Here is a 22,384-nt window from a genome sequence, read left to right as displayed (position 1 = left end):
GTATTCTTTACAATGTATACAATTTACAAAATATAGGAACAAAACTGTTCTGTTTGATCTCTGGTCTCAGTCCATGTGTGTAGATACTTGGAACACTTCATTGACCTTTAACAGTAGCTGGGAGGAGTGGGGTGAATTAATATAAATTAATCTTTTGGTTGTTATGGGTGTAGCAGTAACAGTAAGTTGGTTACTGTTCCGATGGAATCTTCATAGTACACTTACAATGTCACTACTTCTAATGAACAAAGAAATTCTTTGCCCAATTCCCAACTGAAAGAATTTACATTTATATAGTTTCTTTCACAACCTCAGGACGTCCCAAAACAATTTACAACCAGTGAAGTACTTTTGAAGTATAATCACTATTCTAATGTAGAAAATGCAGCAGCTGATTTGTGTACAGTCTAGTCCACAAACCAATACACCAATTTATGGTGCCCAGTACAATTCTGCAAGCTGTCCTCTCATTTCAAAATACAGACCAAAAGCACAAGATGATTGTCATTCATGTTAATGAAATACCAAAACAACTGAAATATAAATATTTTCAAATAATGCATTACTTTTCAAAATTCACTGAAATATGCCAAATGTAAAAAGAACATTATTGAAAAAAGTGCAATTCTCTTTTCCATGGATTATTATCGCTCAGACAGACTGAGAAGTTCATCTGCTCACTGTAACCTTCACTGCTCATCTTGAGAAACACGTGCCTTTTTTTCCTGTGATTTGCATATTAATTTCATTCCCACAGCTAATTAATTTTAATGACCATAATTAATTAAAAATCAACCAATCTGTGATTTCATCTCATTGTGAATTAATCAGAATATGAGATTGAAAAAGCTATAAATTGCAAAGAGAAATTCTTTTTTGCATACAGTATAGATATTTACAGGTCACTCTGCTATAATGCAACAGTTGCATTCCTCTACCTCGTGCCTGTAGAAAACCACTATACCTGTTCAGTAGAACATTTGCGTTATCCAAACAGCGTCCACAGTTCATCAATTGCATTATAGCCAATTTGCACTGACGAAATGTGCATTTTACCAGAATGACCTGTAATTAAGGTAGATAAAAACTCCTTCCAATGGTCTAGCATGGGCCATCTAAACTGTTGATTTATCTGGACAGAGATTGGTCTTTTTTGAGAAACTTGATGTGGTGGTCAGATGAGGGTAAAAATCAATATCTTTAGGATGAGGAGAGAAAACCTGCACGCTTTGCAACAAGGGGACTAGAGGGTATTTAGAGTTTAAATGGCTGATGACGATCAGTTGCACAATAAAAAGTTTTTCTTTAAATCTGTCATCTTCCTTCCCTCAAAAACCCAACCCTTTACTCCATTATCAATTCAAACTATGATCTTTTCTCTCAAAATGTATCCACATTTCTAATTAATTCCCACATTTCCTGAAACTGCATTTTTCAAACTGTCCGAACAAATTTTTGCCCTAACACCTTTCCACTGTTCAGCTAGATGCAACTGTTTTTATCTGGTTGTGTTCTTTTCTACCTTATCTCACAGAAAAATTCAAATGCTTCCCATTCCACTAGCTCTGTCCCCCATGATTCCAGCCCTCATCCCTTTCTATTGGTCATCTATGTGCTGTCCCTCAGCAAAACTATTGAAGGGACAGCCAAGGTTTCAGATGACCGCTGATGACATTCGTCTCTTTCTCACTATGCTTCTCTTGATTCCTTCACTGTTGCAAAATTATCAGACTGCCTATCCAACAACTGGTCCTGGATGTGAAGAAATTTCATCCAACTGAATACTGGGAGATTTGAGCCACTGTGTTCTTTGCTCGATCCAAAATACATTCCCTAGCTTTTGACTCCATCTGTTGTCCTGGCAACAGTCTGAGATTAAGCCAGTCACTTCACAACTTTGGTGTCACATACTATCCCAAGGTGATCTTATGATATCATATGACATCTCCTGCCTGCATGTCAATCTGAGCTCTAAGAGTACTAAACCACTCATATCTTCATTACCTCTCAGATTGATTTTTGCTTGGCACTCCTGGCAGGTCTTTTACATTCTACCCATAAAACAGGATGTCATCAAAAAACTGTTACCCTTGTCTTAATTCAAAGTCCTTTTCCTCCAACACCACTATAATTTTGATTTCTTGTGTATTCTCGGCATTAACTGCACCACCATTGATGGCTGTGCCTTCAGTTGCCTAAGCCCCAATGCTCTGGAAAATAATCTTACCTCATCTACCTTGCTTTCATCCTTTAAAGCACTCAATAAAACCTATCTTTCTGCACAATCTTTTGGTCTTCTATCCTAACATCTCCATCTATGACTCAGTGTCAGATTTTGTTTTATAATGCTGCTATGAAACAACTAGGCACATTTCTTGTCTTAAAGAGTGCGAAATATATATACAAACCATTACTGTTATTTGAGGGCAGAGCTGGAGGTATATAGTGTCTTGGACAAGTATAGGCTGGGTAAGGTTGGTATGATAGAGAGTGGCAAGTTCATTGAAGCCATTTGAACAGAGAATGCAAATTTTAAAATGGAGGTGTTGGTGGACTGAAAGCTTATATAGATTAGCAAACACAGGCTGATGAATTGGAATGCAGATTAGAAGAATGTCAGAATTTTGGATGAGTTTAGGTTTAAGGAGGATGAAACATATGAGGCCATCCATGATAGCACTGAAATAATCAGGACCGGAGAAGGCAAAAACATGTGCAAATGTTTTGGCAGCTGACGATTTAAGGTAGGTTTTGAAGAGAAGCAACGGTAGCCAAGAGGACACAAGGGGTTTTGTAATGGAGAAGATACGGTTTTCAGGCTGGAGGCCTGCGACCAGCAGTGTCCCAGCTGGGTCCACTTCTGTTTGTCATTTATATGAACGATTTGGATGAGAATTTAGGAGACATGGTTAGTAAGTTGCAGATGACATCAAAATTGTAGTATATTCGACAATGAATAAGGTTATCTAAGATTATAAAAGGATCCTGACCAATTGGGCCAATGGGCTAAAGAGTGGCAGACTGAATTTTATTTGGATACTCATTGTCATAGAGCTGCACAGCGTTTGAACAGACCCTTTGGTCTAACTCGTACATGCCGACCAAACATCCTAAATTAAAAAGTCCCATTTACCAGCATTTGGCCTATATACCTCTAAACCCTTCCTATTCCTATTCAAATTCTTTTTAAATGTAAATGCAAGATATTGCATTTTGGTAAAACAAACAAGGGCAGGACTTAGTACAGTTATCGGTAGGGCCCTGGGTAGTGCTGTCGAACTGTGTTCAGGTACACAGTTCTTTGAAATTTGAGTCACAGGTCAACAGGGTGGTTAAGAAGGCATTTAGCATACTTGCCTTCATTGCTCAGACCACTGAGTATAAGAGTTAGGATGTCATGTTGAGGTTGTACAGGACATCGGTGAGACCAATTTTAAGAATACAGTGTAGTTTTGGATGCCTTCTTTAGGAAGGATATTATTAAACTGGAGAAAAGATTTACCAGGCCTATAATGATAGGCTGGGATGTTTTCAGTGGAGCATGGGAGTGGAGAAGAAATCTTATAGAGGTTTATAAAATCATAAGAGACATAGAGACATAAATAGCAAAGATATTTTCCCTTGGATGGGATAGTTGACACTAAGGGGCGTATTTTTAAAGTGAGAGGAGAAAGATGTAAAAGGGACGTTAGGGGCAACTTTTTTACATAAAGGGTGGTTTGTATGTGGAATGAACTGTCAGAGGAATGATAAATGCAGGCACAGTTAAAACATTTAAAAGCTACTTGGAATAGGTACATGAATAGGAAAGGTTTAGTGGAAATAGAGCATGTGCAGCCAGGTGGGACTAGTCTAGTTTGGGAAATGGTTGGTGTGGACTGGTTTGACCAAAGGGCCTATTTCCATGCTGTATGACCATGACTTTTTAAAGTGTAATTTTCCCCTCCTTTAAATCTGTGTTCATTCCCCCTCCTGAAAAAAGCTCCTTATCCCATGCAAGCAATCTTCAACCTCTCCTTACTCCTCAAAGGCCCTTAATGTATTATCACCTCCTATACATGAGTTCATTTTTCCCAGAGCTCCACGTTAACATTTCTGCAATGAGGTTTCTATCGCAGAATCAAAATATCTTTTATCTGAGTCATAAATTAATTCCTGAGAGACAAAAGTGAACTCTCCCTCCTCATTCTTTTAGACCTACCTGTAACCATCAATACTATCCTTCTCCATTCCCTCTTCACTGTCATCTTTATCTATTCTCATTTATATAATTCTTTCCAGATTATCACATGCAATGGCCTCTCCTTCTGGAATACTTTTACCTCTGGTGTAACCAAAGGCTCTATCATTGGTACCTCCTATTTCTCATTTTTGTGCTGCAACTTTATCCAAACGCACTGTTACTTTTTACATGGACACCGAACACCCAGGTCTACTTCATCCCTGCATCTTGCAATTTCTCCACTAGTACGGAGGTATCTAATTACTTATTCAATATCCAAAAGTAAATGAGCAGAAATTTCCTCCAAATAAATACTGTGAATCCTGAATCTATAGATCGGGTTCCTACCCCAAGCTCTATTGCCTGGATCTCAATTCTATTCCTTTCCCTGGCAACAGTCTGAGACTGAACCATATTGTTTGTAATCTTGATGCCATATTTTACCCCAAAATGAGATCCAACCCTATCCACACCATTTCTAAAACTTTCTATTTCCACCACTTTAACATTACTCTACTTTATCCCTGTCTCTGGTGCTTAAGCCCTCATTTGTGCCTTAGTTATGTTTTGACTATTCCAGCAACTAACTGTATGTACATTCTGGTGGTACTGTGGTGGTAATGTTACTGGACTAGTAATTCAGAGATGCAGTACTCTCGGGACATAGCAGTTGGTGAAATTTATATTCAATTAATAAATTTGAAACTAAAAGCTAGTCTAATGGTGATAAAGGGAATTGATGTTGTGAAGCTCCATCTAGATTCAATAACATCCTTCCTTAGGAAAGAAAATCTGCCATCCTTATCTGGTTTTGCCTACATGCGACTCCAGACACAAATCCAAGTGGTTGATTCTTAAAGGACCTCTCAAGTGATCTTGCAGACCACTCAGATGCATCAAACTGCCATTTTTGGGGAGAACATAGTGATGATGTCTTTGTGTAGCCCAAAAAAAAGGACAAAGTCCCCAATCCATTTGTGCCCCTTAAACCATAGGCCACATCGCAGACAAACTCAGAGATCTTTTTGTTTGTTTTGTGCCTGGGTCCAATGCCTCTGCCCTTACTGAAATCACCTCAGCTCTGCAGAACACGGATATATCTTTTTCCTGATTTTAGAGGATCTAGAGATGTCCAACTAGAATGTCTAAAGGTAGTCTATCACAAATTGTCACTCCATACATGAGTAAAGATATCATTGTAGATAGTTTTTTTTTGCATGATTGCCTAAAGTGTGCTGGATTCAGAATAATCAGTGGTAGTTGTGACTTGCAAAGTACATTATTTATTTGAAAACCCTGGCAGAGACTCATAAAGCAGATTGATTGCAGAGAGACCTGGCTGACATTACTATGCTGTAATCTCTACTGCCTCGATAACATAAAACTGTGAAAGAACTCTTATTATGGGGTGAAATATGGCAGCAATCGGGAGTGTTTTTACCGCAGAGCAGATGATTTATATCACTGTAAAGTAATAGCAGGGAGAAGAACAGGGAAGCGAGAGAGAAGAAAGCCAGACAGACCAGAGTTATAAATCTGTAAATAGCAGCCAAAGCTTCCCGAGACCGTGTGACAAGCAGAGGTTTGTTAGGGTTGATTATGAGGTTCAGCATCAATAAATAAATTCAATACAAAAAATGAAAATGATATATGTAAATTGAACTGAAAATACTGCACCGGAAATGGATCATTGAAAGTAGAATATATCATATCTTGACTCTGTGAGGAGGGGTGATTCCTGCTGAGCTACTGCATTTGTACTAATAAAACCATTTAATTAGCGTTTGCAGAGCTCATATTCCAAACGATAGGCATACATCTCATTTCAACCTTAACTAATTATTTCTTGTTGTAATTAAATATTCAATGAGTGTTGTGCTAGTGCAATAACAATAATGGGAAAAATATATTTCTTCTTATAATTGTAATTGATAACATTCCAAAATACTATCTTATCCTTTGTACTGTAATAAACTATAATTGGTGCTTCACTTTAGATTCTTCTAAGCCTTGATTATAGTTAACCATTTGTTCAAATTTAGAGGCATTTCTAACCACCTACTGCTTACTATTTTCTTTCCAGCTCTTCAATACCCAGCTAGTTGGCTATTCTTCACATGGGACCCTCAACAGAAGGCACTGGCTGGCTGTTCAACCCTGGAAAGTACCATAGTTACTTTACAGGCAGTTATTCTAGAATCACAGAATGATAGATCAGTTGTAGCACAGAATGAAGATATCAACGCTATTGCTCTGTGCTGGCTCTCTGCAAGAGAAACCTAATCAATTATATTACCTCACGTTCATAGTCACAGGCACTGGAGCTGGGCATTGTATGCGATTTTAAGAGTTTTCTCGGGTTTCCAAAAGTGGATGAAATCCTCTTCCTAGTTTTGAATTCATGGACAAACAATTCCTTCCCATTTGTGTAATGTCCTCCTGGCCTATGCTTTGCCTATATTCTCCATTCTGTATTAATTGAATATTCCATCTTAACAGTTGACAATATATTTAGATAGAACAGAGAATTTTATCTTTGGAGAGAACACACTCGAAAAACATCAATCCAACAGATTAATTTCAGAATCGCAACCATCATTGCCCTGAAAAGAAATGTAGCTGCTGGTTTTGCACACAACATCTCCATAACAACAAGTGGACAATTGATCGGATGATTTGGCTTTTGTTGAGGGATGAACGTTAGCCAGGTCAAGGAAAAGAACACCAACTCTTCCAATCAAATCTTTCCCATCTGTTTGACAGATGTAAAAGCTTGCTTTAACATCTAAACTAAAGGAGTACACCTGAGTCAATGAGTACTCCCTTAGCCTTGCAAGGAGGGATCAGCCAAATTATTTGTTTCATACCATCAGGAAATTTGAACTGACAACTTTATGATTAATGTGAGTGTACCAAAGATTTGCTGATATTTCAGGCCTTACACCATGTCATTTTGGATTCTTGTAAAATCATTTGGCATTGTTATCCACTTCCCTGTCTTCAAAGACCTCTAAAGATTTAACATGTCTTGGTTTGTCTTTGGTCTCCTTTATGAAGTCATTGAGATCTACAGCACAGGTACCCCAATAGTAACAGAGACACGGAGGAGCAGATTGGGAGGTAGATTTTGGAAATATGTAGAAGTAAACAGGGTTGTTGTCAAGGGTGACTTTAACTTCCCTAACATTGATTGGAACCTACTTACTTCAAATAGTTTGGATGGAGTTATTTTTGTCAGGTTTGTCCAGGAAGGGTTTCTGATGCAATATGTAGATAGGCTGACTAAAGGGGAGGCCATATTGGATTTGGTGCTTGGCAGCGAAACAGATCAGGTGTCAGATCTCTCGGTTGGAGAGCATTTCGGTGATAATGATCACAACTCCATGACCTTTACTATACTCATGGAGAGGGATAGGAGCAGATGGTATGGGAATTGGGGGAGGGGGAATTACAACGCTATTAAGCAGGAACTGGGGCACCTAAATGGGGAACAGATGTTCTCAGGAAAATGCACAACAGAAATGTGGAGGTTGTTTTGGAAGCACTTGCTGTGAGTACTGAATAGGTTTGTCCCACTGAGGCAAGGAAGGAATGGTAGGTTGAAAGAACCTTCGGTGACAAGGGATGTGGAACATCTAGTCTCGAGGAAGAAGGAAGCTTACTTAAGGTTGAGGAGGCAAGGATCAGACAGGGCTTTAGAGGTTACAAGATAGCCAGGAAGGAACTGAAGAATGGACTTAGGAGAGGAAGAAGGGGGCATGAGAAAGCTTTCGCAGGTAGGATTAAGGAAAACCCTAAGGTGTTCTTCATTTATTTGAGGAGAACAGGATGGCCAGAGTGAGGGTAGGGCCGATCAGGAATAGTGGAGAGAACTTGTACTTGGAGTCGGAGAAGGTGGGCAGGTCCTTAATGAATACTTTGCTTCAATATTCACTATGGAGAGAGACCTTGACATTTCTTAGGACAACGAGAAACAGACTGATATCCTAGAACAAGCTGATGTTAGGAAGGAGGATGTGCTGAAAAATTTGAAATACATAAATATAGACAAATCCCCTGGACCAGACGGGATATACTGTAGATTACTACAGGAAGTGAGGGAAGAGATTATTGTGCTTTTGGTGATAATCTTTGCATCCTCACTGTCCACTGGAGTAGTGCCGGATGATTGGAGGGTGGCAAATATTATTCCCGTTCAAGAATGGGAATAGGGATAACTCTGGGAATTACAGACCAGTCAGTCTTGCATCTGTGGTGGACAAAGTATTAGAGAGGATTCTGAAAGACAGGATTTATGATTACTTGGAAAACCATGGTTTGATTAGAGATAGTCAGCATAGCTTTGAGAGGGGCAGGTCATGCCTCACAAGCCTTATAGAATTCTTTGAAGATGTGACAAAACACATTGATGAAGGTAGAGCAGTGGATGCAGTGTAAATGGATTTTAGCAAGATGTTTGATAAGGTTCCCCATGGCAGGCTCATTCAGAAAGTAAGGAGGCATGGGATACATGGAAACCTGTCTGTCTGAATACAGAATTGGCTGGCCCATAGAGAATGGAGGGTGATGGTAGATGGAAAGCATTCAGTCTGGAATTCGGTGACCAGTCGAGTTCTGCAGGGATCGGTTCTGGGACCGCTGCTCTTTGTGATTTTTATAAATGACTTGGATGAGGAAGTGGAGGGGTGGGTTGGAAAGTTTGCCGATGACACGAAGATAGGTGGAATCGTGCAGTGTGGAGGACTGTTGTAAGTTGCAATGAGACATCGACAGGATGCAGAACTGGGCTGATGAGTGGCAGATGGCGTTCAACTTGGAAAAGTGTGAAGTGATTCACTTTGGAAGATCGAATTTGAATGCAGAATACAGGGTTAAAGACAGGATTCTTGGTAGTGTGGAGGAATAGAGGGATCTTTGGGGTCCATGTCCATCGATCCCTCAAAGTTACCACCCAGGTTGATATAGATGTTAAGAAGGCTAATTTTATGTTAGCTTTCACTAGCAGAGGCATTGAGTTTAAGAGCCGCAAGGTTATGCTGCAGCTCTATAGAGTCTACACTTGGAATACTGTGTTCAGTTCTGGTCACCTCATCATAGGAAAGATGTGGAAGCTTTCGAGAGGATACAGAGGAAATTTACCAGGATGCTGTCTGGACTGGAGGGCATATCTTATGAAGAAAGGTCGAGGGAGCGAGGGCTTTTCTCATTGGAGCGAAAAGGTGAGAGGTGACTTGATAGAGGTACACAAGATGTTGAGAGGCATAAATACAGTGGATAGCCAGAGCCTTATTCCCAATGCGGAAATGTCTATCACGAGGGGTCACAATTTTAAGGTAATTGGAGGAAGGTTTAGGGGAGATGTCAGAAGTAGGGTCTTTACTCAGAGTGTGATGGGTGCGTGGAATGCACTGCCAGTAGTGGTAGTAGTGTCAGATACATTAGGGACATTTAAGTGACTCTTGGATAGACACATGGAAATTAGTATAATGAAGGGTATGTAAGTTAGTCTGATCTTCGAGCAAGATAAAACGCCAGCACAACATCGAGGGCCGAAGGGCCTGTACTGTCTTCTATGTTCTATGAGTCTGTAATGGTCAAAAACAACAACCAATTATTGTAATCACATTTTCTAGCTCTTGACCCATAGTTTTGTATGCCTTGGCATCACAAGTATACATCTAAATACTTCTTAAAAGTTTCAGGAGGATTTCTGCCTCTACCATCTTTACAGGCAGAGAGTTCCAGATTCTAACCACCCTATTGGTGGAAAACAATTCCCTCACAACCCCACTAAACCTCCTGCCTCTAACCTTAAAACCCCACCACCTAGGGAAAAAGTTCCTTCTGCCCACCCTATCCTTGGCCCATATCCCTCCAAACCTTTTGTATTCACGAACAAAAGCCAAATGGCTTTTAAAAGCTGTAACTGTTCATGCATCCCTCACTTTCTCCTGCAGTTCATTTTACACACAAAAAACTCTTTGTAAAAAACGTTGCCTCTCAAATTCTTTTAAAATCTTTCTCCTCTTACCTTAAGAATACACCCCTTAGTTTTGAACTCACCCTATTCAGGGAAAAGACCCTTGTCATTCACCTTATCTATGACTTTTTATGAATCTTGGTAAGGTCACCCCCTCAACCTCCTCTGCTCCAGTGAAAAAAGTTCCAGCCTTTCTAGTCTATTTTTATATCTCAAACCCCTATTGATGGCAACATTATGGTAAATCTTTTCTCCACTTTAATAATATCCTTCCTATAACAGGGCGACCAGAACTGCACACAGTACTCCAGAAGAGGTCTCACCATCATCCTGTACAACCTCAACATGACATTCCAACAAAAGTCTAAGCAATGAAGGCAAGTGTGCTTAGCACCTTGTTAACCACCCTGTCTACCAGTGATGCAAATTTTGAAGAACTATGTACCTAAACTCTAGGTCTTTCCATTCTACAACACTACCCAGGGCCATACCAATAATTGTATAAGTCTTTTGCAACAGCAATAGAAGTTAAATCATTTTAAAATATTTTCAAATTGCGTGTACTCCTTGGATGTTTATTTCACAAAACTATTAGTAGTAATGATCAACGTGAAAAACGTGCACTTAAACACCTGCATGATTCCTGCCTTAATCCTGTTTGAAAAACAATAATAAAGACTATGTTGACATATAACAAAATATTCAGGCTTGGGCTGAGAAGTGGCAAATAATATTCATGTTTGAAAAATGTCACTACCTCATGACATTGAATGACATTAATGTTGTCAAGTTCTTCAGTATCAACATCCTGGGATTCATTATTAACAAAAGCTCAACTGGACAATCTATATTAACATCGTAAATAAATCAGCGGCTGGGTATCCAACAAATGATTTACCTCCTGATTTCCCAAACCCCTCTCAGGATAAGGCCATACACTTCACTGTCAGATTGCCTATGTAAATATAGCTGCAACAGTTGAGAACCTTAACACTATATGTCAAATTCCACAAGATCAGCAGTTCATCCACTGTATCAAACATACACCCATTTCCAAATCCAGTATTCAGGACATACTATCTATACAATACCAGCAGAAAATTGTGAAGACATCTTTGCCATTCTACCAAAGCTGATGACCATTAATTGGAAAGTCAAGGACATCGGGTTCACAAACTATCAACTCCAAGTTTTATTTACACAAAGTTGTAGATATTCCGATTTGTTCGCTATTGCTGGATCAAAAATGTTCTTCTTATTGTAGGAGCAATTCCATCACATCAGTTGCAATATTGCTACAGCATTGCCTCCTTAATAACAATGAGCAATAAATCCTAATTTTCCAACATTTCTCACATTTCAAGAAGAATGTTCAAGAACCATCCTGATAATTGTCAACTAGGTTGTAGATCTTCAAAAATCATAGTTCATGTTTTACTTAGAAACTAACCTCAAATTACTAATTTCCACATTTTCGCAGACAAATGGGCTTAAAAACAAAAAAATCTTTACTATTCACCCATTGCAAAGAAGGGAAAAATGCTGGCTCACCATTAATATATGAATATTCTGTTAATTAGTAACTAAAATGCAACTAGCCACTCGTCCCAACTTGTGATGGACTGTTTTGCAAGTTAAGGATATTAAAAAAAATCCATTAATGTATTTTGCATTCATTAATCATCATCTGAAGAGTGTCATTCATTTTGTCAGTATTTACAATGTAAATATTTGAGTAGATATTTCATGTAGAAACTCACTGACAAACCTTTGAATGCAAACAGCACAGATATTGTAATTCACAATATTTGAAGAACAATTTTGTTCCAACTTAAACCAAAGCTTAGTTTAGTTAGTGATTTTTTCTTTTTCTCTTGATGGCAGTGACCCATGCTGGCATAAAGATCTCCTCAGTTCCTCATCATGTAGCCATTCTTCAAGATGAGGTAGAATGTTTGAAGGAACTATTCAAATCGGTGTACCACTGCCTTTACCAGACATCGCACAAATTCCCCCTTTTTTTTATATAAGGGTAAGTGAAAAGCCAATGCAAGCAGGGACAATGAATACTATTCCTCCTCCTGGGCTCAGGGATAATACGGCTACCAGCAGCAACTTTACTGCCAGGCTTGGCTGGAAAGGGGTTACCCACAACATAGTCTGAACCAGGGAATTTCCTGTCTTTGTGTCAATATGACATTCATGGACAAACTAAATTATTACTTCAAAGAGAGTTTTTAATTGGTACTAATTATTTGTTGAAGTACTGTCCACACTGATTTAAGATTCGTGTGTCTGTAGATGATAAATGCCTTTTGAAGGTTATTCATCTACCTTTGAACAGGTTACTTCAACTGTCACCAAAGATAATCTTAGCAAAGATAACCTCAACTTTTATAATGGTGCTTTGAGTACAACAATGGGAGAACACCCGATGACCACACAGATCCAATCTCATCAACTGGAATTCTACACGATAAATGTTTCAGTAAATTCAGTATCAATTCTACTCTCTGTATTACAGGGGTGCCCTTATCTGCTGTTGCCCTCAACAATAAGCATTATGATAGTTTTTCAACAGTACTCAATCACCACCAACAAACTTGAAAAGAAAAAGTCATTAGGAACATTAGCTAACATGGGGCCCAGAGGCTAAATTAGGTAATCAGAAGTTTAATGGGAATACATTTAAGTGAACAGGAGGTGGGTCTCAAACTAGATGAGCTCAGAGAGGCAGGACCCAGAAGGCAGGGATAATGACTGGAGGCTGGGCCTTTTGTGGGGACAGGATCCTGCAGCACTGTTCCTCTCCCAAGTGGCCACAATATGATTATAAATTTGAACAATCTCATTAAATTGCCCCTTTCTGTACTCTAAGGATCAATGCAAGATTTTCAGATCTCTCAATCCTTAGTACTATTTTGGTAAAACTCTGTAATCTCTCCAATGTTTAGATACAATAATGAAAGTCAAAGAATCATATTTGTAGTTCATTGAGCCTGTATAACTTCGATAAAACAGCTGTCAAATTAGCTCTATTCCCTTATGCACTCCACTGCTCCAGTTTTAAGAAGTTACAATGCACAATCCCAGACATAATCTGAATCAGTCTGTAACTATATTCTTGGGTAAAACTGATTTCATGCTACCACCCAACAAATTTAAAGAGTACAGTAATGTAAGAGATGAAGATTGTTGGGTGGAATCTTGTGCTGGTGACAAGGTGCTTCACCATCAGATGGACAGCAGGTAAGCTACCCTCATCGCTTCTTATTATTATTTGGATAGGAATAATGCTATAAAATAATAAAACAATAATAGAAAATAATGAAATAACAAATAATGCAAGTGTATGGGGAAAAGCAAGAGGTTGGTGTTAGATAATAATGCTCATTTGATGGGCTTGACTTCAGTGCTCCAATATTTCTGTGATTCTGTGGATACCCAGAATTTAGTACTACAAATGAATCAGGTATTTGACAGACTACGAGTGGGCCTTCCCTGGGAACAGAGATCCTGGCCAAAGAACTACTTCTGGTTCTTTGAATAGCCAGTGGCTACTGGCGAGTAACAGCTGCTGAAGTTCAGGACCAAGGCCACAGATGAGTGATTGAGGGAGGGATTGCACATGGTGAAATAACAATGGATTTGGCAGCAAGGGCAAGGCAGTGGTTCTCAGCAGGCATTCTCTCCTCAATCCTTGGTCCCTCAATCAGGCACTGAGTGCTTTTGAATGATGCATCCTCATAAACCCAACCCCAATCTCATCCTTGGGAACAGAAAGCAAACAAGTCAGGGTTTGACCACACATAGCATGAATCCTCTGCCTGCTGCTGAGTTCATTCCAGCAGCAGAGGGTTGAATTCTTTAACTGGGCATTCATTACCCACTTAAGGCTCTCGATTGGCAGTACCATTTGCAGGCCTTCCTCCCATGGAGTTATGCAGGGTTGATGTGGAAGGGTCCCCACACCTCCACTACATATTCTCCTCATATTAGCTGGCATGCATTTGTTTTTTTCATTCATTATGACCATTGTATTCCCTTCAGCTAGAAAACAGTGACAATAATATGGTAGATTGTAGCATTCAGTTTGAAAGGGAAGAACCTCTGTTGGAATCATATGTGCTAAGCTAAATAGGGATAAATTATGAAGGAATGAGGGCAGGCCTGGCAGGAGTGAACTGTAAAATGAGTTTAGCAGTGAAGAAAGTTGAAGAAAAACGGCAGATTTTTAAGAAAATAGTTCATGGCTCGCAGCAAAGATGTATTCCAGTGAGGGAGAAGAATCAAGGTTGTGTATAAACCAACCACAGTTAACCAGGTAAGATAAGGGGAGCGTCAAATTGAAGAAAAAAAATACGTGGCAAAGATTTGTGGTAAATCAGAGGATTGGGAATATTTTAAAAAAAGATAACAAGACAAATAATGAAGGAGAACATTAACTCTGAGGGTAAATCTACAAGTAATATATCAAGGCAAATAACATAAGCTTCATTAAATATACAAAAAAGCCCCCTCGGAGAATGAGACTGAAAAAATAATAGGGAACCAGGAAATGGCAGAGGAGTTGAATAAATTAGAAAACATTAATGGCATTTCAAAATTACTAAATAATCAAAAGGCAAAAGGAGGAGAGGAAATAAACACAATAATTACCACCAGAGGAGAAGTACAAGGGAAATTAATGGAGTTAAAGACTGAAGACTCTGGACCTGACAGGATGCATCCTCGAATACTGAAGGAAGCAGCTGTAGAGATAGTAGATGTACTGGTAGTAATCTTCTAAGAATCCGCAGATTCTGGTAAAGCCCCAAACAATTAGAAAACTGGCAAGTTAAAAGGGGAAGTTAAAAGGGGAAGGAGACAGAAAACTGGGAACGAGAGGCCAGTTAGCTTACTATCTCTATTGGGAAAATGTTAGAATCTATCATAAAGGATTTAGTAGCAGAGCAAATATTATCAAACACAATTAGCATGGCGTCATGAAGGAGAAATCATGTTTGACAAATTTACTATAAATTCTTTGAGTAAATAACAAGCAGGATAGAGGCAGCAGTAGATGTAATATAATTGGATTTGCACAAGACATGACCGCATTTAATAAGGCACCACGTGTTAGGTTACTTAATAAGATAACAGCCCACGCTAGTAGTAGTATATCAGCATGGATGGAGGATTGGCTAACTAATAGAAGACACTGTACGATATTGTGAACAATTACAGGATGGCAATCTGTAACTAATGGAGTGCCACAGGGATCAGTGTGAGGCCACAGTTAATGATTTAGGGATGTACTGTACGGAAACAGACCTTTCGGTCCACCCAGTCTATGCCGACCAGATATCCCAACCCAATCTAGTCCCACCTGCCAGCACCCGGCCCATATCCCTCCAAACCCTTCCTATTCATATACCCTTCCAAATGCCTTTTAAATATTGCAATTGTACCAGCCTCCACCACTTCGTCTGGCAGCTCATTCCATGCACATACCACCCTCTGTGTGAAAAAGTTGCCCCTTAGGTCTCTTTTATATCTTTCCCCTCTCACCCTAAACCTATGCCCTCTAGTTCTGAACTCCCTGACCCCAGGGAAAAGACTTTGCCTATTTATCCTATCCATGCCCCTCATAATTTTGTAAACCTCTATAAGGTCACCCCTCAGCCTCCGACACTCCAGGGAAAACAGCCCCGGCCTGTTCAGCCTCTCCCTATAGCTCAAATCCTCCAACCCTGGCAACATCCTTGTAAATCTTTTCTGAACTCTTTCAAGCTTCACAATATCTTTCCAATAGGAAGGAGACCAGAATTATTTCAACAGTGGCCTAACCAATGTCCTGTACATCCGCAACATGACCTTCCAACTCCTGTATTCAATACTCTGACCAATAAAGGAAAGCATACCAAATGCCTTCTTCACTATCCTATCTACCTGCGACTCCACTTTCAAGGAGCTATGAACCTGCACTTCAAGGTCTCTTTGTTCAGCAACACTCCCTAGGACCTTACCATTAAGTGTATAAGTCCTGCTAAGATTTGCTTTCCCAAACTGCAGCACCTCGCATTCATCTGAATTAAACTCCATCTGCCACTTCTCATCCATTGGCCCATCTGATCAAGATCCTGTTGTAATCTGAGGTAACCTTCTTTGCTGTCCACTACACCTCCAATTTTGGTGTCATCTGCAAACTTACTAACTATACCTCTTATGCTCACATCCAAATCATTTTTGTAAATGACAAGTAGTAGAGGACCCAGCACTGATCCTTGTGGCACTCCACTGGTCACAGGCCTCCAGTCTGAAAAACCACCCTCCATCACCACCCTCTGTCTTTGACCTTTGAGCCAGTTCTGTATCCAAATGGCTAGTTCTCCCTATATTCCGGGAGATGTAACCTTACTAACCAGTCTCCCCATGGGGAAACTTGAATCAGTAAAGGAATGTACTGTCACCACGTTTGTGGATGAAGGAAAAATAGGTGGGAAGGTAATTGATGATGATGATACAGAGTCTGCAGAGAGACATAGACAAGTTGAGTGGGCAAAAACTTGGCAATGGAATATAATGTGGGGAAATGTGAGGTTATGCACATGGACAGGAGAGGAGTTGAATATTATTTAAATAGAGAACAGCAGAAAGCTAGAGAACAGATGGATTTAGGACTCCTCATCCATGAACAACAAAATGTGAGCATCCAATTTCAGCTGGTCATAAAGAGGACAAATGGAATGTTGTCCTTTATTTCAAAAGGAATGGAGTATAAAAATAGAGATTTTTTGCTAAAATTATGCAAGGTACTAATCAGACCATAGCTGGAATACTGTGAACAGTTTTGGGCCCCTTATCTATGGAAAGCATTGGAGCCAGCCTGGAGAAAGTTATGGAAGAACTGCCTTCTGAGGAGAGTTTCAGTAGGTTGGGTTTGTATTCACTGAAATTTAGATAATTGAGGTGTGACCTTATTGAAACATACAAAATTCTTAGGGGACTTGACAGGGTAGACATGAAGATTCTTTCCCCTTGTGGGAGAGTCTAGGATAGAGGGTAATACATTTAAAACAGAGATGAGGAAGAATTTCTTCTCTCAGAGGGTAGTGAATCTGTGGAATTATTTATTGCAGAAGGCTGTCAAGACTGTCTTATTAAATATATTCAAGGCAGAGATAGACAGATTTTTCAACAGTAAAGGAATCAACGAATATGGGAAAAAGGCAGGAAAGTGGAGTTGAAGATTATCAGATCAGTCATGATCTTATTGAATGACAGAGCAGACTTGATGGGCTCAATAGCCTACATCTGCTCCTATGTCTTATAGTTCCTCCAGATTTTTGAAGTAAGTTATAAATAATACACTCAACCTGCTGACTGTTCTCCTGGTACTTGTCAGACTGCAAACTAAGAATTTGAATTTGTTTCACTTTTTGATTGGATGGCTGATACTCAACATACTTAAGAAACTGTACTTGGCTTTAGATCAGTAATGAGGATAGGGCTGAAATCAGGAAGGATGGTCATTACAGCTGCAGAGCAAATGATAATTAGTCTAACAGGGCAAAACAAAAACAAAGTACTGCAGGGTTGAGACATATGAAACAAAACCAGAAACCAACTGATGTAACGCTGAGGGCTTGAATTCTGAACTGCTGGAGAGAGAATGAGACAGAGCTCAAGACAGGTCATCAAGCTGAAATATCAATTATTTTTCTCTCTGCTTCAGCTACTGAACATTTTCTTGCATTTTCTGTTTTCGTTATGCTAATATGGTCCTGTTCTCAGGTCAACTATCCAAAACTGCTCCCCCAAGATGAAAAGCCGAGAGATGGTCATTTTCCTCCTCTCTTAGACCCAGAGGCCTGAATTTCTGGAGTTCTTGGTATGATTGCTACTGTACTCTTTTCTTCAATTGGAAGGGCTTCCCATAAGGATAAACAATCCTTACAGAAATAGAATATCAACCATCACTATACCAATCACTGCTCCAGGTTGATGGAACCATTGAGTACTCACCACTTTTTGCAAATGCTTTTCCTTGCGAACATCCACCATGACAAGCCCCTCCTTGACCAGTCCAAGGCCAACATCATCCTTTGAATCAGCAAACTGCAGGGTAACAAATGAGCAGCTGGGTCCTCCAAATTCAACATTTAGTAGGCACTGGGTGTTCTGGATGTCTCTGACAACACTGTCGATTACATCAGCTTTAGCATCTTCCTATAGGACAGAAGGAAAAGATCAGATCTGTAACTGAGTAATACTATTTATTACTGACAGATTATAACCAATCACAAAAACTCATCAAGAGTGAGGTTTTTGGCTCAGTGTTGGTATCCCCAACTCTGAAGTGGAAACTAGAGCTCTGGCTCTGAATTTTGTGAACCCATCTGTCTCATGGGTCTTGGTGCAAACCTCCCAGCAGAGGTTTTGGGAACCCATAAATCTTCTTTCCCTCCTCCTTCCCAAATCGAACTAACTTCTACCTTGGGCATGAAAGATGTGCTGCTTCACATTTCCACATTCTTTTCAGGGAGGGCAATGCAAAAAAGCAACTTATCAAGTCTGAGCTGTCATTCTGACTCTGCTGGTAACACTTCTAATATTGTGCATTCAGGTCGCATTTCAAAACCTCAACATGTGTGAATGTAACATTGAAGCAGTACTGCATTGTTAATGGTATGAGGATGAGATTTCAACCAGGGGTTCAACTTTGTGTGGTTCATATTACTCCAATAAGTCATGACCTCCAGAGATTAGTGCTGAGGTACATTACTGGAGCAAAGTTGAACTGGCTAAATAGTAATTAGATCAGTGTATCACAGGACACCCAAACAGAATGAAATATTTTTAAGAGTTAGGAACATCTCAGCACAACGTAGCAAAGCATACTAAATTACCACCCAGTTTTGTGTTCTTCCTTCTGGCTCTCTCCTTTTCTTTAAAAGCCTTTTCTTATCTCATGGTCTTTGAATGCAATGCTTTTTTACAGTAGAGATGCATCAACCCACTTGGGGATCAAAGAGTCTAGAGTTGTTCATACATTTGTACATTTTATACATGGAGTTTGTGAGATCAACAGTGAGTTGGCTCTTAGCATTCATCCTTTACAACTGGCTTATTTTGGCAGAAGATATAACGTCCTAGTCTTTCTCAAATCTGAGTCTTATCCGGATAAGGAAGCCAGATTCAGCACAGTAAGTAGTGGGAGCCAACTTGCAGATCCAAATCACCCAGAAGCCAAATGAAACAGTGTCAGAATAAATGTAACTCAAGATAAGACAAATTGACAGTAATCTGGCACCCCTGAGTACCAGTCAGAAGATTGTATATTCAAGTTCCAATCCAGGATTTGCACACAAGTTAAAAGTGATACTGCAGTGCAAAGGTGGGAGGGTGGATGAGTTCTGGACTCTGACAAAATGCTACAAATTCCTGCACTGACAGAGGTTACCACAAAGAAATCTGCTTCTCAACCTCTCCCTTTATCCGAGGTGTGGTGATCCTCAGGTTAAACCGCCATCAGTTATCCCTCTCTGATGAGAGAACAGTCCTATGAACTGATGGGACTATAATCACTTTACCAAGCTGATATTTGTCCCTCAAAGCCAGATTGTGTGATCATTGTCATATTGTTGTATATGGGATCTTTGTGTGCACAAATTGGCTGCATTATTTTCTAGGAGAAAGTGAGGTCTGCAGATGCTGGAGATCAGAGCTGGAAATGTGTTGCTGGAAAAGCGCAGCAGGTCAGGCAGCATCCAGGGAACAGGAGAATCGACGTTTCGGGCATAAGCCCTTCCTCATTCCTGAAGAAGGGCTTATGCCCGAAACGTCGATTCTCCTGTTCCCTGGATGCTGCCTGACCTGCTGCGCTTTTCCAGCAACACATTTCCAGCTGCATTATTTTCTATGCCACAATGGTGATTACACGTAAAACCATTTCATTGGCTGTGTAACTCTTTGAGACACCTAGTTGTCTTGAGAAGTGTGATAAATGCAAATGGTTTGTTTATTTTTCAGTGTCACAGTGCACCTCAAATAAAGGATTAAGAGAAGGTTCTCTATTATTATTCCTTGCACATCCAGATTTGTAAATGAAAATTCATCTAATTTTGTGACATGGTGTCATAATTAGAAAGGCAGTGATAGAAACATTAGATGTTTCAGGAGGAAAGGTCTGGAGGATACCAGGTGTAAAACTCAGATAGCTCTTCATAACCAGTGAGGGAGAAGGTGCCTTAATTTGAAACAATACATTAAAATAGTGACAGAAATATTTTTAGCTGTTGACTGCATTCACCTACTCAGTGAGAATGTCTTTACCTGTCAACACTACAAGGTGTCAGGTATGCGTGGGAAGAAGTTGAATAAAGATACTCTGTATTCAATGGTTTATAAATATTTCTACAATTTGATGTAGCACTTAATTCAATTTCTGGAATCCATCAGGAAACGGGGACCAAAATGACTTTAACCAAATATATCGATTATTTAACCATTTACAATATGAACGAAATTTAAATGTATAAATTAACAATTCCCTCAGGGGAACACAATCATGCTCACAAATTATAAAAGAACGAGAGGCTAACGGAATGAACTGAGGGTTGCTAGGGAACCGAACACTCTTGGTTGAATGAACATGCTGCAAGAGAGTTGGTAAGTGTCATGTTGAAGTGACAATGATGTTTCAGTGGCTAGAAGCTTGATATTTACACATGGTTTCAACACACACACTTCCAAGTATGGCATCCAAAGCACTCTACCTGGCCTGCAATCTCTGTGCACGAATTAATCTCTGTACACCACATCTAAACACAAAATGTCAAATTTATCTCCTCCTTTTGATCATCTAGACACTTACAAACCTTATGCTTGTCAGGATCTAATTTCGAACAACACTTATGGAAGTAAAGGTCAATCAGTATTGGCAATAAGAGAGAAAAGACAGCTTAACATTTTGGGCATATCTAAAACACATACATTTTGCTTTAGGTGATATTTGCTCATGTCATAGGCACCTCACATCTCCACCTCACATTACTGCAGTAGTAATGTGGGGCACAACCCACATTAGTCTCTGGTTCCATTCAATAGCCTCTTCCAGCAACTACTTATGGATTCGAGGAATCATGATCTATTTTGGCACATAGTACCAGTCAGCATCAAACACTCTGGGTAGATACAGTGTGACAAGCTGAAGAGTGAGGTTTGCTCTGATTTGGCTTGCAGGATCATTTCCCAGATCAGGTATCATGCATTTGAGGTAAAAAGAAAAAGAATGCTGAAAACTAAAAGACTAAGAGTAATTTACAGTCTTTGCTTTTATTTCAGGAACAGAGAGAGATGTTATACAAATCCTCCCCTGCTTTATTCCATCGATACCTCTTAACATCAGCCTTATTCAGCCAGAATCTGAGAGAATGCCAGTTTAGCTTCCATGTGCTGTGTTGTCAGTTTATGCACAACAAAAATTGAGCAAAAAGTTCATTATACTTTGGAATCTGAACCTGGAAAAGGTTAATACTGTAGCATCCAGGGCTGGAATTGGACTCAAATTCTAGAGGTGCCAGTCATATCCTTTAGAACAGCTTTTGGACAAATGTACTGGTAATGCTGTCAATTGTGGGCCTTCAAATAGTTTATACTGATTGGGTTAAGTGATGCCATTGGCTGAAATCATTTTGCACTCATCAGATCAGATGAATGATTTAATTACAATGTTTTTGGCTGAGTGCAGAATGTTGACCAGACACTTGGAAATTCCCATGTTTTTTTCAAATAATTCAAAGATACTTAACACTCAAATGAATTTCCAATGGAGGCTGACATAGATGTGGTTTTATACCTCAATGGTTGAACAAAAAACAAAATCATCTACAATAAGTCTGCAACAGACTTTAACTTGGGCTATTATGAAGGTGTTGATTGAAATGCAATCAACACCTTCATACACTGTGATTCGGAACCTGTTCCTGATGTCGATATTATATTCAGGATAGTGGTTACATTGTAAGTTAGGGGCAAGCAGACAGATAGTGATTTGGTGACTTCTGAGCAAACAGGAAAAACAGGGAGGTAGTGCAGAAGTCCTTATGAGTTCCTACCCACTAACTAGCTTTCCGTTCTGGATATTAGTGACAACGATGTTCCTTGGATAAGCGCAGCAGAGCCAAGTGGTCGAGCTG

At 39.6% G+C, this 22,384-nt stretch overlaps 1 protein-coding gene across 1 annotated transcript in view; it reads right to left on the bottom strand.

The window, feature by feature from the left end:
* The window catches only part of snd1 (staphylococcal nuclease and tudor domain containing 1), an 890,588-nt gene that overhangs the window by 53,527 nt on the left and 814,677 nt on the right, over positions 1–22,384 (bottom strand). The window contains exon 22 of the mRNA XM_043713955.2: positions 18,210–18,413. Coding sequence (XP_043569890.2) covers positions 18,210–18,413 — 204 coding nt within the window. The remainder of the gene's footprint in view (positions 1–18,209; positions 18,414–22,384) is intronic.

The sequence above is a fragment of the Chiloscyllium plagiosum genome, unplaced genomic scaffold (genome assembly GCF_037043375.1).
Source record: "Chiloscyllium plagiosum isolate Xiang-an unplaced genomic scaffold, Cpla_swu_hap1 HiC_scaffold_23, whole genome shotgun sequence".
Lineage (NCBI taxonomy): Eukaryota > Metazoa > Chordata > Chondrichthyes > Orectolobiformes > Hemiscylliidae > Chiloscyllium > Chiloscyllium plagiosum.
The sequence above is the reverse complement of the archived record's forward strand: the minus strand, read 5'-3'. Positions and strand labels throughout refer to the sequence as shown.